The following is a 16,889-nucleotide window of genomic DNA, read 5'->3' on the forward strand; positions in this document are numbered from 1 at the left end:
CCTGCCATGTAGGTGGTTGAAATAATCAATGCGTGATATCAAGTGAGTCTGTACCAGGAGCTGTGTTTCATTCATGAAGGTCAAAAGTAAGAACATACTTTAAAGTTTACTTCAGAATGCTAATGGAGTATTTTTATATTTAAAGACAACAGAATGCAGTTTTCATATATAATATTTGTTCTACAGTTAAAAGAAAGTGCACATATAAAAGCCTGAGGCATCAAAGAAGTAGCAGCAGCAGCAGTAAGAGAAGCTAAAGGCTAAGCTAGCTTCCACAGAAGGATTGGGACAGCTGGTGTAAGAACAAGAGTGAAGAACTTGTACAATCCAGCGAAGAGAGAAATTCACAACCAAATAACAGGCACAATGAGGGATTCACAGACCCATCTGCGTCTGTCGAGGGCCCACGGTGAGATTACACTCGGCTAGTGCTGGTATGGGGTCTGGTGTGAAGTGCTTCCTACACAGGATGGATAAGAATGAGCATTATGTAATAATGATAGGAGGGAGGAGCTGACGGGGTCTTACACAACCTCTTAACCCCCTTTAACCCTTATTTACTTTGTGATTACAAAGAGTATGCTATATAAATAAATCAGCTTTATAAGTAGGAAGAAATCCAACTAGTCTATAAAACTAGCAAATAATCTTCTGTTAGCTTATTGACATTCCAGTGACACAATTGAAAACGACCAATGACCTTTCTCCTGCTTGGTGTGCCGTTTGATTGTTTGGTTCATACCACTGCCTCTCTGCAGTCTGTCTGCCAGTTACTCCTTTAAGAAGATAATTGTCTGCATGGTAGTGTTAGCCCAGTATGGTTGCAATAAGCTGTTTGTGTTCTGTGCATTAAGAGACGGGCTAGGCTAACATTAGCTCCAGCTGGCGGCCTCCTGCTAGCTAGCAGGTTTGATAAAGTGCCATTTCCAAAGAAATGTTATGATGTTTAACAACTGACAACTTTATGCAGTACAGTCATTTTGTAAATCCACAGATTCCTGTTGTGACTTTGATTCTGATCACTTGCTGCTTTTCCATCCAGTCGGGTCGCGGTGGCAGCAGGCGCAGTAAGTCAACCCGGACGTCCCTCTCCCCAGCATCGTTTTCCAGCTCCTCCTCCTGGAGGATTCCGAGGCGTTCCCAGGCCAGATGGGATATATATAATCCCTCCAGTGAACTCTTGGTCTACCCCAGGGTCTCGTCCCAGTTGGGCCTGCCCATAAAAAACATCCAAAGGGAGGCGTCCAGGAGGCGTCCTGAGCAGATGCCACCTCAGCTGGTTCCTTTTCGATGCAAAGGAGTAGCCGCTCTTCTTCGAGCTCCCCGGAGTATCTCATTTTGGCTGCTTGTATCCACAATCGAATTTGTTCGGTCACTACCCAAAGCTCTGGTAGTCTTTTACCCAAAGACTTGTGTAAATCAGTGTGATGAAAGATACAACAGAAAACTCAAAGTACTTGGTCTTTTCGATTCCACAGGTGAGGGTCGGAGCGAAGACCAACCGGTAAAATCGAGAGCTTTGCCTTCAGGCTCAGCTTCATCTTCACCACCAAGGCCGAATTACTGCCGATGCCGAGCCAATCCGCCCATCAAGCTCGCGGTCTATCTTACCCTCACTCGACCTTGAGATATTTAAACTCCTTCGCTTGGGGCAAGGACTCGCTCCCCACCTGGGTTAGGGAGCAATCCACCGTTTTCCAGCAGAGAACATGGTCGGTTTTGCGGCTTTTGGTTAGTGTCTTTCCTCCAAGACTTCAGCCGAAGGCTAAATACACAAATGTATACAACGTTGGTGACAGTGTGAGTGTGCTGTGTACAGTGGAAAGGACTACCCCAGATCAGCATTGTGCCACGCTCTCCGAGGGCCTGCCCTGCTTCTACCTCTGAAAATAGAACAATAAGGAGGCCTGCTGGAAATAGTTTTGTGTCACATCGTGCTAAACCTCGTCTCTACACGAGAGGAAGCAGAGCGGCATGACGGACGGCGCTGACAGCTGTAATGATGTGTACATTACGGGTCGACGTTGCAGTGTTCTCCCTGGTGGTGGAAGAGCAAACTCATTTTATGAACACAACGAACGCTAAAATATTCATAACAAACAAGAGAATGAGGTCTGGCTGCCTCCTCCTACCAGACCATTAAGTTCCCCTTTGTGAGGGTTAATTATGTCAACAAATGACTTATGTGATCTCAGCAGCGCCGCCATACCGCCTATAGGTTCAGTCTCTTACACACTCAGACAAATGAGTGGTTTTTGTACAACAAAGACAAGAATTATAATGGCGTTCAGTGAGGACGATTTGTATTGAGGCCGATAGTGCTCGGGGGAGGGAAGATAAATTGCTCTAATAAAAGACAAACAAAAGCCAACAAGAAAGAGATCAGACGGGAGAAGACGAAGACTTACAGCTCGGAGAGTTGGAGGTGCTGGAAGAGCTGCCATGACAGAGTGCTGAGAGGATTCTTTGACAAGTTTCTGCAGAGGGAAGAGAGAGAGAAAAAAAACAAAGAGAAGGTTAAAATGAATGATTTCATGTCATTTGCTTGATGTCATGCGTGTTCTGTTTTTAAACCACTTTGTGTGTCCTCTTTGGTTTCAGGAACCCAATTAGCGTATCTTTCTCGGGGTCATTTTGACTGTTTTTCTCGCTCACTTTTGAGGTAAAATTAAATTAAATTCTTTTTATGTTTTGCTTATCACAAGCACACATCTTTCTGTACTTTTTTTTTTATCCTACTGGTGCTGTGATGTGTATCTGCCCAGTCAAATAAACTCAATCTCAGTCAAATCAAATAAATTCAATCCGACTCAAATAAAAAGAAAGTGGAAAAAAGCAAAGGGGTAAATGCACAGTGCTGCAGAATAAGGAGCGCTATTGACAGTGAAACGACAAAAACAGGCCCCGGCTGTGTGCAGCTTCAGGCCTGAGCCAACTCAATAAAAGAAAGTTGACCGCTTTCAAGTCCAATAATTCAATAGACTTAAAGAACCCCTCCGCTTCTGGAAGCCTCTAAATTCAATAAGAAATAACCAGAAACTCCAAAGTGATTTGACCAGAACTTTGAATCCGTTTAAATACGAACACCAGGCATCTGTATTTACAGTTATTATGAAATACAGCATCTCCGAGGGAGGATTTACACAGCAGTTAGTCATAGAAAACACACCATCAGATCCTTTTATCAGCCCGTGCAGCTTCACTGAAAGGCTCTTTGTCCCCCCCCCCCATCCCCCCGATGTCAAGGTTTTGACTTTCCCGTGTTTAAACGGCTCAAATGCTCTGCACATGTCTGCAGCTTTGAATGCAACACCTGATCACCACGTGCATATACGGGCGATAATGAGTCCTCCACACAGAAGTGACACATGCAGGATGTGCCATAAAATAAGGGAGCAGACAGCGAGGAAAAACAGGAGGAATGTCTGACTCATATGAAACATTTAACATGTCTGCTTGTTCAATTCTGACTAAAACTTTACACAAATCTAAAAATATATAAATCTGGAACTCAAGAACAGAAGTGAATATTTTAAATATTTTATTTCCTGCTAGTTAGGAACATTACTGATTAAATTCATTATGACACACACACATACACCTGCACACTCACACACACACACACACACACACACACATACACACACACACACACACACTCTGTAGTGGGTTCATTTGTATGGAAGACCTATTAGGTACTCCTGTTACAAGAATTGTCGCCATGGCAACAGGAGGCTAAGGATGTTGCAGGTCTTTCTTATTTCCTGTGATATCACACGGACACACACTGAATCACAAGTTCGCATTCAAACACACACACACACACACGCACAAGGATGTACAGACACACACACACACACACACACACACACGCAGGAAAAAGCAACAGAAGTATTTTTTGCATGGAGTCGCTCTTTAAAGGCAGCTAAGTAGCTTCACCTTGAAATGTGTGCTTTTTGTGAATGCAGCGCTGTTCTGAATACTGGGAGTGTGTGTGTGTGTGTGTGTGTGTGTGTGTGTGTGTGTAGATATGTAAAGATGCTGCATGAAATTTCACCTCCCAAAGAAAGAAAAACCTGCTCTCCCAATGGGACTGTGTGATACACTGAGAGAATATATTACATCGTGGAGTGAGAGAGAGAGAGAAAAGGTGGGCGAGCAAACAGCAGCTCTCAGGGTGATGCAGAGCAGGGCCGCTCAACACTTACGTCAAATCACACACCTCAAAATAGACTCGCATTTATCCCACAGATCTCCAAAGACACACGCGTCAAATGCAGACCCTTAAATAGGCACACATTAAACCAAAAATCTCCAGATGTAGAGTAGTACTCCACAGAAACACACACACACACACACACACACACACACACACACGTCATAATTGCTCTATAACATTTTACCTACATTCATTTCTGGTTTTGAGTAGTACAGAACCAACATAAATACCATTGTGTCTCTTAGCCGTATTCACACCTATAGATCGTTTGCTCTGGTCTGAATCACGGACCAGTTTGATCCACTTGGTCGAGTTTGGTCTGCTTTCACACGTGAACATTTACAAGAGGACCAATACGTCTGATGCAAAAGGGAATGCTGGTTTGAATTTCTTCTGGGAAGTAAACAAAGACTTGCTGAGTCCTGATAGGCTGCTCCAAAGACACGCTCTGCTCATGGGTTTTAATATTGTTTGTATTATTACAGTTTCTATAATTGTTACTTTGCATTCCTGTTTCTAATTTTATAGCTGAAGCTAGGCCAGCTGTTAGCTTTAGCCGTGCTTGAATGAGACAGACAAAAGCAATAATTACAAACGCTTAAAGGAGCGATATGTAACTCTGACACCTAGTGTTTAAAATGGGTACTGCAGTCCAAATTCTAAACATCATAGAGAGCTGTCTCTCCCCCCCCCTCCTCTCTAAAGTCGATGCTCACTCAGGTCACCATGTGGTGGACTCTGAAGCTTCAGTGTTTATCCAGCTCTGCATGGGTCTGTAAACCTTTCTGTGTTCTAACCTCTCTCCATTTTTCAAAAGCATCTCCAATATTGATCCTAGTTTGAGCACGTTTCTGCTCGTGGAGCTTATTAGAAACATGCAGAGGCTTTTTAGGTCGGGTACAATCACTTCTATCTGAACCACTTCTCTTGACCGCTTCCATCACTGCAACACCTGTTGACCTGATAACTGCTCTCATATCTGACAAACAGAGGGGCGTCCAAAACGGCCGTGTGGGGGGGTCTTAAAAGCGCCTACCTTCTCTGGTCCAAACAAATCCAGAGCATTCAGGAGCAGAATCTAAAGTTAGAAGGAGGACATACTGGCTGCTGCATTGTTGTCAGAGAAGCCAGCACTTCAACATAGCATGTTTCCTTAATGATCAGAGAGTAAGATACCTTTATCATCTCACTCTCTACACAGCTCACTGATTGGAACGTTAAATCTTTTCATCTGAATCCGAGCAAGATACCAATAAAGCATTTTCAAATTAACTTCAAACTATGGTCTGTATTCTCCTCCCATCATCATTGACATACTTCTGAGTTTAAGATGTTGTTTACAATTATTCCGGTTTCTGGCATGCCTGTGGAAATGGATATTTGAATATCAAAGGCGGATTATAGAATACAGGTTAGTAGCGTCTTTTAAAAGCCACCTTATCTATTCAAAAGATAGTCATAGAAGAATTAACAGAGAGAGAGAGAGAGAGAGAGAGAGAGAGGAAGCAGATGAGTGGAGAGGAGATTGACTCAGAGGAGTGTTTTCTGAGCAGAGAGTGAGACCTCCTTCACATCTCCGGCGGGAAGTGTTCAGTTTTCAAAGGTCATTCTTCGCATCTTGACAAGAAATGTCAGCTAAAATTGGATTGAGAGGGGGTAAATGAATTAATAAATATATAAACAAATCAGCAAACAAGCCGTCAAAGACGCTGGAATGCTGGGAGACAGGAGGTGAGGAAGGCCAAGTGCTGTGGAGAAGGGCGGCCAGAAGATTATTAAATTAAAAAAATTAGCGGTGTAGAAAATTAATCTATTTACCAGCTAGGCAGCTCTGTTTCCAAGCGTGGAAGGACGTTTATTGCCCACCCTACAAACACACACACACACACACACACACACACACACACAGACCTTCTTCATCACGTTGACTTAACCATTAAACAGACATAGCATCAGCATCCAGTGATGGAGCCAGAAATCGTCTCCGGCGTGGCTCGTTTGAATGAGGAATTCTAATGATGTGATTCACATGAAACATTTATTAGGTGGGGGTAAGAAATATGCGTTACAGCGGCGGATGTATCTAGGTGTTAATATTGATGACAGGGTTGGCTCCCCCCAGCACGAGGGCCATGAAGTGAATGCTAAAACTGAAGCAGGGTGTTTGCTCCTCCGCAGAGGAGGTGCAGCTCCTCCCCCCCCTTCTTTAATAATTCTGTTTGGCACAGATGCCATTGGGAGGGCCGGGCTACTCGAGAGGGTTGGCTAATTAGTGCAGCATCACTGGTAGCTACTGTGTGAGTGTGGGGGAGCTCGGCAGATTGACATTCAGGACCACGCAAGGGGGAAGCAGACATCCACTGAGCAAGGTGTCGCAGCCGATCAGCACTGTGGACCGTCAAGACATCAAGTCGTCATCCGTCAAACGCCGGAGAGAGGCTCGCTGATATTTACTGCAGAATAATTGTTTCCTCTTCCTGTCGAGTTTAGCAGCATTTTGTTTCTCACAAAGAGATTTAAGTGTTCTGTCTCAACACCCTTCATGTTAAGGAACGCTGACGACTGCTTTTTGTGAAAACACAGCGTAACCAGAACGGCCATGTGGAGGTCATCGTGCAAGGAGGACTGAAGGCTCACAATGCTAACAATGCTAACATTCACTACTTGTTTCCATCTCATGCTGTGATCCCATAACTGTGTTTTCTTAGTGCTTTCTTCTTACCGCTAGAGCAGTGCTTTCCAAAGTGTGGGCCGTGGCCCCCTGGTGGGCCATGTGGGTACTGCAGGTAGGCCGCGAAAAGCCCTCCACCAATTTTAAAAATAATCAAAATATCACAATAATGATGATTTACCATGATTTAACCATTTAAGTGATTTGTAAGGCCTGTAATGACTATTCATGGACATAATGTTTAGTAAACTTTTGTGTCTATCTTGCCATAATATCATGTTGCCATGTCCAATTATTTACCCTTACTGAAAGTTATAGACGTAAATTTTTTTTTAGAATGGGCCCCGGAGTATTTCTGTATTTCAACGCAGGCCGCATCAGTCTTAAGTTTGGGAAAGGCTGCTCTAGAGTATTCAACTTGTATAAATTTGCATTTAATTGACTTAGAAATTAGTCGCCATAGGAACACCCCTACTTCTTACAGCCCACTTACCGACCGTCCCAAAGCTGAGAGATCACAAATAACAAGTTAAAGTAAAAAAACAGGTTTAAACTGTTTAACATGTTTTTATGCCACTCAGCGCTCTGCATGTCTGCCTGATGATACTCAGACCATATTTCATGCTTTTCATTGTCATCCCTGCTGGTGTAACCGTGCATCTCATGGTCCACCGGTCCATTGCACCGGCCCCCCTCGACAGCCAAAACGTCTGCATGTTCCCTGCCTGAACGCACACACAAGATAGAGCGCTCAATGTACGTCGATGTGTATATTAAACCACAGCCGCCAGGCATCTATTACAGACTCAAAGGACACCCAGCTATTGGAGATGTTATCTTAAGTCTTTGACATGGATTTATCTGCTGTAGATCTTCATTTCCATAGAACTGTTGGGGTCTTTTGGGGTTGGTGCATAATCCAAACCATGAAAAGCACTATCATGTAAGATCTAAAGAATACCTGATGGGATCTTTTTAAACCAGCTTGACAGCTCTACCTTGTCTAGTATCACATTGCTACATTACCTGTTTCATGGGCTCCGTCAGAGAAATCATTATTTTTTTCTCCTGTACACCAACAAACACAGAACAAAGACTTCACACTGCGCTGCAGCTTCCTCCTCCATCCCCAACCTCCACTCATGAGTGGATGCTCTAAGTGTTGTTGATGTTGCTAAGATCTTTTGTTCTCTTATGAGCGCGCTCTGTAAATACATCTCTTGAAGTTCTTGTATTGTTCTGGGGATCACTTCTTTTTTTGGTTGAGACTCCCCGCAGCTGCTCGGATTCTTTGAGAGCTCCTTCAAAGAGACGGCGTGCAGCACAATGGGCCTTTAACTGTCGAGTAACCATGGCAACATACATGGTCTAAACTGCCTCATTGTGCGAGGGGGGGGGGCCTTTCACTGGACTGGTCGATTGCAAATGGTCTTACAGCAGTCTTTGTTTGGATTGGTCTTTGGCCTTAGACATTAATAGTGTTCGGCTGAACAGTGTTTTTCTGCTTGGAGCACCCCCCCCCCCCCCCCCCCCCCTTCAGAACAGTGAGGGGTTACATTTACAGCTTCCTGCTTCCTGCTCCAAAAAGGCTTCAATATTTATTAAAGCATTCTATTGTTGTAGTCAAGTACACACTAACCGAGACCAAGACATACCCGAGACCAGAGTGCTGCAAGACCGAGACAAGACCAAGACCAGGACCAAAACCAAAATCAAGACCAAGACCAAGACCAAGACCAACACCAACACCAACACCAACACCAAAACCAAGGCAGGGCGAGACCGAGACAAGACCGAGACCAAAACCAAGACCAGGACCAAAACCAAGGCGAGATCGAGACCGAGAATGAGACCGAGACCGAGAACGAGAACGAGACCAAGACCAAATCCAAGGCGGGCCGAGACCGAGACCGAGACTAAGAAGAATAGGAAAAACAGCCAATCAGCAGTGGTCTTGATTTAAAATCTGGAGTCCGCCCAGTCTGAGACCGAGACCAAGACCTTCAGAAAGTGGTCTGGAGATTTCCAGTCCTACAACACTGATGCTTTCCTAACCGAGACGTTTGGAGACGGTTCATTCTCTTGAATTTGTAAACTCATTTAAAGTTTGCATAACTTCCTGCTGAAGATTTCCTCTTGTGTTAAATGAAGAAACCTTTTTGGTTTGAATCGTCGTCTGAAGTGAGAAAACTTGAGGAGTTACTTATAAACACGGGAGACGTTATTGAACAAAGAGTGCACACTGTGGCATCATTAGCAAAAAGCCTGACACTGATGTGATCCCTCAACCTCCTCTAAAGATCCTCTCCGTCTTGTTTCCTCTCACAGAAGACGTTCAGCTGTTTCTCTTCTTTTTCTCATTCGTGCCCTGAAAAGTTCTTCTTTTTTTATGTTTTCTAAAGAAGTGCAGATGATTTTTGGCACAGTCTAACCTCCGGGACACTTTATGTAAAACGCGGCTGACAGGCTACTCAGTGACTTGTCTCATTTGTTTACAGTAATTACCCAAATGTCTCCAAATCAATGAGGTCATGATTTATTAATGCCTAAATGAGTTAATTAAAAATAGAATAATTTGCACAAAGCAAATTAAGTTTGTCTTCTCTCCCCCCCCCCCCCCTCGTAACACTCACACACAGTGCTGTTAAAAATTAAAATAAGGGAGCAGCCTTACTGTAGCTGCAGTGCACAGACCCCCCCAGAGACCCCCCCAGAGACCCCCCCAGAGACCCCCCCCCCCCTCTTTCTTCTTTAGGTCCGAGTCCCTGCTGGTGAATGACAAACTGAGTCCCTATCCGATGGTGCAGACTTTTCAGAAGGGGGTTTCGGACTGAACCCTCGTGGTCATTCAGTGGTCATTTTTTGGGTCCACCTCAGTAGACTGAACATTTCAGCATGGAGTCTAACTTCCTGGTTTTGTGCAGTATGATTCGGATGCACCCTTTCAAAAAATGAGTTGTATTTAAACACCCACAATGCAGTGCGAAAATAAACGTAAGACATCACTTCACATGCGCCTGCAAATCAAAACAAACGAGAATGGCATGCGGCCGGTTCGAGTAACGCGCCTTTTTCGAATGTTAAAGGGACACTTCACCCGTTGAAACATGAATCTGTGTTGACATTGGGTCATATATGTAGAAATGTGAAATACATTTTGAAGTTGGTGCCTTCTTGGCCGAGAAAAGACAGAAAGTGTCTTTTTGGTTCATGTTGATGAAAGACACCAAATCCCAGAATGCACAGCATCGCAGGCCACTCCCACAGAATCAGAAATACTTTATTAATCCCAGAGGGAAATTTTGATCGTTACAGTTTCTCCAAAATATACAATATAGCAGTAAAAAATATAGTAATAAAAACATTTACAGACACATAAGGCCCGTCTACTGTCAGACTGAGGACGCACCCTTACAGTACTAACATTTCTCTTCTGTCCAATCAAACATCCCAGATTGGTCTGCCACAAACCCACCATGGGGGCCAAAGTGTGAATCATTTATGAGAAAAGAATAAACACTTTTTAAGAAGCACTGATGCGATGTGCCTCAGTGACACAGCGCTTGTACAGTATTATTGATAAGGGAATTAAGATCTCCCTCCTTAGGCGGTTCAATCACTGGAAACACAAAGCAGGGGGAACGAGATCCATAAATTGTGTTGCAGGTACCGTATGGAATTCCTTTTTGTGAGAAACAGCCAAGGAGAAACTTCAAACAGCCAGCAGTTCATTATAACACCAGAACATTACTCGCCCCAAATCTGCATCGTGCATAGGTAAGAGTGGCTCTGGGGAAACGAGGGGGATAAAAATAGTCGATTCTTTTTAATCTCAGAGAAATCCTCTGCTGGTGGTACGTGTGTGCATGTGTCTCGCTAATCTTCCTGCAGAATTCCTCTCATCTGCTGTTAAACCTGTTTATTTCCTCCTGCACATTCAACGCAGGTGAGGACGAATAATCTGAAACCGGAGCGGCGGCTGAAGTTCCCCCGAGCAGGAGAGGTAACCCAGCTGCTCAGTAAGAGTAGAGTCATGTGTGCTGTGGATTCAGACAACTGGCCTGTCAGACCAGATCTCCACAAAACGAACAGTAACACTCCAACTGTTCAACCTTTAGCTGTGAGCTAGCTTGAAACAGACGCATCAAACCCGAGTGTGTGTGTGTGTGTGTGTGTGTGTGTGTGTGTGTGTGTGTGTGTTTGACTGATCTCAGAACTCACCAGGAGCTCGTCTTTTCTTTCTTTTCTTCTCTGTACTCACAAAAAAAAGATTCCTCACCCCCCGGGACGGCTCTTGAATATTTCATTCTCGTTGGAACATCTTCATGTGGATGTTTCTTCACTTTAGTCTTGAATTCAGGTCACGTGTTCTTCTTCCTGTTACTTTTCACACGTTTGTGTGGCCTCTACCTTTAACCCTTACAGTCTGAACTTTAACAGTCTCTACCTGAGACCGAGCAGTCATTGGCAGGGCCGATTAACATCTTCTTCCTGCACTTCTTTTTCAGTGCTCAGCGTTCTGTGTGCAAAAACTCCCACGGTGTGTCAGCTGTTTTTCATGGCCACACTCACAGCGCTCTCTGTTGTAAAAAAGTTTAACTTTTGGAGCAGTGTTACTTTCACAACGTCAACCAATCAAAATCAAGAAGGGGAGGGGCTTATAATATCATCTACGTTGGCAAACATGGCAGAGGAGAAGCTAATCTGAGGCCATGTCAGGATTTGGTCTCATTTAGTTTTGCATTTCAGCGTTTAGGTTTCCATATTTTAATTTCTCCTGTCCATCCCGTTTGTTGCTTGTTTCCCTTCTGTGTTTTTGTCTTAATGTTTCATAGTTTAGTCTTTAGTGTTTCCTGTTTTATTTTGTAGTTTCTTATTCTTGTGTTTCTTTGTTACATTCTTGAGTTCTGTGTGTCTTTAGTGTTTCCTGTTTTATTTTGTAGTTTCTTATTCTTGTGTTTCTTTGTTACATTCTTGAGTTCTGTGTGTCTTTAGTGTTTCCTGTTTTATTTTGTAGTTTCTTATTCTTGTGTTTCTTTGGTACATTCTTGAGTTCTGTGTGTCTTTAGTGTTTCTTGATTTATTTTGTAGTTGTCCTCAGTGTTTCTTGTGTTTATTCCTGCCTCTGTGTGTTGCCTCCATGTTGATTACCTTCATTGTCTTCACCTGTGTCATTAGTCTCACCTGTGTCTGATTACCCCTGTGTCTATTTAGTCTCCTTCCCTCGTGGTGTCAGATCCTTGTTGTAAGTAGAGTGTAGTTTGTCCGTCTATGTCAGAGTTTCCAGTGTTTCCTCGTTGGCGCCTTGTTTTCCCCTTTTGGATTTTTATTGAACATTTTGAATTTGTGAGTTTTGTTTGTCTTTGGCTTTTTGTTTAATACATTTAGTTTTCTTTGTATCTGCACTTGGGTTCACCTCCTTTGTTCCTTCAACCAATCGTGACAGGCCAACACATCCTGAATGTTTGATTTCAACATAAATCCCAACCCTGGAAAGGCAAATAGCCAATCATTGTAAAGCAGTTTGGAGTATCACATGGGGGGCCATAAGAGGCCATCCCCTGGCAACTCATCTGGACATGCCCCCCCCCATTAATGTCTAAACCCAATATTTTACTAATCAAACGTAAAACATTTTGATATTTCATTGATTTAATGTATTTTTTTTTTTTTTTAAGGTTTATTTTTGGGCTTTTTTGGAGCGATAGGACAGTGGATAGAGTCTGAAATCAGAGAGAGAGAGAGAGAGAGAGTGGGGAATGACATGCGGGAAGGGCGCCACAGGTCGGATTCGAACCTGGGCCACCCGCTTGGAAGACTACAGCCTCCATACATGGGGCGAGCACACTAACCACTGCGCCACCAGCGGCCCAATTTAATGTAAATTTGTATCTTACTTTGATCGTTAAAGTCACACAGATGCCCCCTCTGAACACGCTGAGTGTTTCTACCAAATCTTACAGCGAACCAATCGATGGTTAGAGGAGGTCAGCACGGTGTGTACGATGGATTCAGCAGTTTTGGACTGATTTGAATGTGACCCAAAGCGGTGGACTAACCAACCGGCCGACATTACCATCCTAATTACTCACACATATGAAATCCTTCACTCAAAAATGATGACTACCTGTTTGTCCAATCAAAGATGGCGACCTGAAATCATTGCTCTTTGTCTTCAGCCTCATAACAAACAAAAAGTCCTCACAATGACTCGCAGCATTAATAACATCCCATAATATCTGTTACTTTCATTTCCAGACGAGGAATGATTATTTTTAATAATAAGTCCTTTAATCCTGCCTTTTCACTATCTCTTATATGAATCCTGCTTTCAGTTTAATAACACCAACAAATCGCTCTCCGTGCGGTAGCATTGTTCTGTTTGATTGTTATCTGCAAAGGGAGTATTTTTGGGTTTATTTCTGCACTCGTTGATAGAAAAGCGCGGGAAGATGAATGGGCTCTGCGTAAAGGGTTATGAGGCATAGGCACGACACTTTACATGCAAGCTCAGTGAGCCGCTAAGTCGGTTTAGCGCTGCTACAGTTCAGGCATATTTAACAGGATATTTCTCTGCCATATCACACAAGGTTTTTGGTTAGTCAGTGTAATTAATCCGAGACAATATTGTGCACAGTCATCCGTCTACTCCTGCTGATTGCACGGGAGAGAAGTGAGTCAACGTTCCAAGAGATGAAGCCTTTAAGCCATGATTCTGATTATTTCTCCAGATAGGAGGAGAAAGGCTGTTAAATGCTGTAATGAAAAACTGCCATCAATCTGATGAGACAAGCAATGAGAGAGATCTGCTGCCGTGGTGCGACAGCTTCACCAAAAGGTAGATTCAAAAACCTTTAAGCCATCATCATCAGATTTTTAAAAAACAGAGCCTCAGACAACACAATAATGTGGCGTTCCAAGAGACAGGCAGGAGGAGGGAGGGGGAAACAATAATGGTGGACTTTTCTGATCTGGAGTCGGGGGGCTTTATGTTCCCATGGAGAAAAGTTTTGCTGCTTGTTCAGCGGAAGGCACACACTGCCAACCTGTTCTGGCCTGCTGCTTTATGAAATGCCTCTTGCTGAAATCGATAAAATGTTGGAGTTGATTAAAACACCAATAAAGACACCCGGGAGTATTTTTCTCTTCAGACGACTACAAGACCATTCTCACACTCTCTCTCAGCCCCCTTTGTTTCTCTGAGTGCTTTTTCCTGCAAGCAAGAGAACAAAGTATAATTACACCGAATACATCCCGTAATAGTGTGATACCACATTGTTAAACATCTGTGTCAGCGGTGAAAAAGTACTCTGATGTAATTGAACAGAGTTTGAAGGCTCTGTCCTTGACTTGTAAAGACATGAAGGAAGTCCAGAGGAAGAAACTGAAGACAACCAAGAGTTTTTTTGGCACCTTTGCCTTTCAGAGCAGGACTCCCTTAATCCTCTGCTGCGGCCTGGCTGAGTGCTTTTTAGCCATAATCCAGAGGTTTCCGAGCAGGGATCCAGGCGTTCATATGAGACTGACCTGCATCCAAATCCACTGCAGCCTGGAGCCTGCAGCCAGACCCAGAGTGCCACACTGGGCTCCTGCCGTACCCATTTGTAATCCCACTGTCCTGAGGACTGGATTAAACATTGTTTCAGTTAATTAAAACAATTCGACCAAGCCGCAGGCCCGGGCCCTGTGTTTCTGTCTTTCACCACACACTGATTGTTTCTCCCCACCAATAACCGAGACTGCAGCCATGGGAGCCGCAAGGAAAAAGCGGACATCACTCTTTAGAGCACTGAAGGTTTGTGCAATCAAACCTCTTATCATCTAGATGTGGAGCTGGGGAATCCTGCGCTGCTGTCAGAAGCTGCAGCGTGAGCTATTGTACAAATCCCTGATTTTCCTGCAGACTCGCTGAAATGCTGAAGCACTTTCCCCGAGAGAAAAAGGGTTTGGAAATGTTTTAATTTTGTTTACCTTTGCCTTCAGGGGCAGTAAAAAAAGTGAACTTAAATGGGATGCAGAGCGCTGTAGAACATTTGGAAACATTTGTTTGCAGTCGTGTCTGTGCTTTGATGCAGCTGTGCAAAGTGATGAAAGCTCCATCGGCTTGCTTTTGTTACATTCCCTTGCGAAAGGTATTCAAGCAGTTTTTCTCTATTTTGGACTGAAATGTAAAAATTAAAAAGCAGATCTGAGTTGAAGAAGACTTTCAACATGCGATGGTGACCATAAGCTCAGCGGGAAAATGTTTAACTGAGGTAATACTGTCACTGAGAGGTGGCCTCAACTTCTCATCGCCTTCCAAACAAACACATTTGGGATTTTTTGTAACCAGTCAAGTCGCCCCCTGCTGGTGGTTAATAAGAAGTCTTACACATGTTTCATGCTGACTTTAGCGTCGTCTCTAAAAAGGTTGTGGAGTTGATATGTTTAACAGAAGAAAAGATTCAGATAAAGCACTTGTGTTTGAGAACTCACACCATCACCACTGTGTACCATCGAGTTGTAATTCCATCGAACTAAAGCATCAAGCATCGTCCTAAATGACTGATTTACAGCATCGTGTTGTTCATATTCACTCTAAAGGAATCTGTTCAGTTAAAGCAACAACATTTAACTTTTTCACCTCAGAAAAGTCGTATCACAGTCGACTTTCAACAGGGAGAATGGCGACTCAAAATATAACATGAATCAAGCACCAGAGGAGGTTTGTGACCCTGTAGAAACCAGCTCTCTCAGAACGCTCAGAACGCTCAGAACGCAAAAGTTTTGTTCTAGTCTGGGGGTGGAGTCCATGGATGGAGATACCAGGGGAGGGGAGAATCCCACTGTGACATCACAAGGAGAGCACATTTAAAACAAAGCACTTTTCTCTGTGTTGTAAGACTTATGCAGACCACAAACAAAGGACTGGATGGGTTTATTTCACATTTTGTGGATCAGTAGACTCTCAGGTTACCTTAATTTATGTTCAGAAACACTGTAAGAGTGGATTTTTCATAATATGTCTACTTTAAAAGAAACCTTCCTTTACTTCACTCTGAGTGTGCATCTCCAGATGGAGTGTGAGATTTGGTTACTGTGGAAACCGGGCGACCAACTGCAGCAAAAAAAAAGAAAAAAGAAACCCTGACACACAAATTTTTTAAATTAAATTTGCCAAATCACTTCTAGTTGACAGAGCGTTGTTTACTGGAGGAGAGAGGCAGACAGTCTCAACATAAATAAGATGTAACTAACACGTTATAGCGAGTGAGGGTCACGAGGGTCACTTCACTTTCTTCAAAGGTAGCCGTGTTTATGAGTTTGTTCTTTTTGTGACGCGGGAGAGCCTCTGTGTGCTGCCAAAGCATCTGCTGCGTGCGTTTGCTGTACGGCCAAACAGCTTGTTAACTGCATATAACATGTAAGAGAGAGAGAGAGAGAGAGAGAGAGAGAGAGAGGGGGGTTGGCCATGGTGCCAGGTATATACGCTCTGCACCTTCAAGTGATGCATGAAATGAGGACCGTCTGCGCTGTCTGCGACTGTTTCATTAAAAAAAGGAGAGAAGAGAGACGGATCTGAAGAGCAGGTTCTCCTTGACAGCATGAAAACAACAGCCTCAAGGACGTGCAACTTTCCTATGCCCCACTTACTTACACAACAGCTATGCCAATTTATGGAAATACAGGTAGGGCCATGCAGAATGAAGATTTACTGTCTTGTTATCTTAAAGTGGTGGTCTGCCACTCAGCTTGACGGCTGCTGCTGCACAAAGGAGAAACAGCTATGGAGGAGGAGGAGAAGGACGATATAGAATCAAAGCACTGAGGTTACACCAGCTGAAGCCCAGCAATGAGTGACGACAATCGGGGGCAGATATTAGACTATGATCTTCTTCATGAAAAGGAAAAACCTGTTGTCAAGAATGGTTAATGGACTTGAGCTTGTATCGTTCTTTTCTAGCCTTCTGACGACTGAAAGTGACCATCAGAGGTAACTCATCCATTCAGACACATTGA

The 16,889-nt window shown here is 43.6% G+C and overlaps 1 protein-coding gene across 3 annotated transcripts in view; it reads right to left on the minus strand.

Annotated features, from left to right (window-relative positions):
* ntrk3b (neurotrophic tyrosine kinase, receptor, type 3b) overlaps nt 1-16,889 on the minus strand; it is a 251,045-nt gene that overhangs the window by 150,012 nt on the left and 84,144 nt on the right. For all 3 annotated transcript variants that reach the window (XM_065952443.1, XM_065952442.1, XM_065952444.1), the window contains exon 4: nt 2,409-2,477. In XM_065952443.1, coding sequence (XP_065808515.1) covers nt 2,409-2,477 — 69 coding nt within the window. The remainder of the gene's footprint in view (nt 1-2,408; nt 2,478-16,889) is intronic.

Source organism: Labrus bergylta, chromosome 3 (genome assembly GCF_963930695.1).
Source record: "Labrus bergylta chromosome 3, fLabBer1.1, whole genome shotgun sequence".
NCBI lineage: Eukaryota > Metazoa > Chordata > Actinopteri > Labriformes > Labridae > Labrus > Labrus bergylta.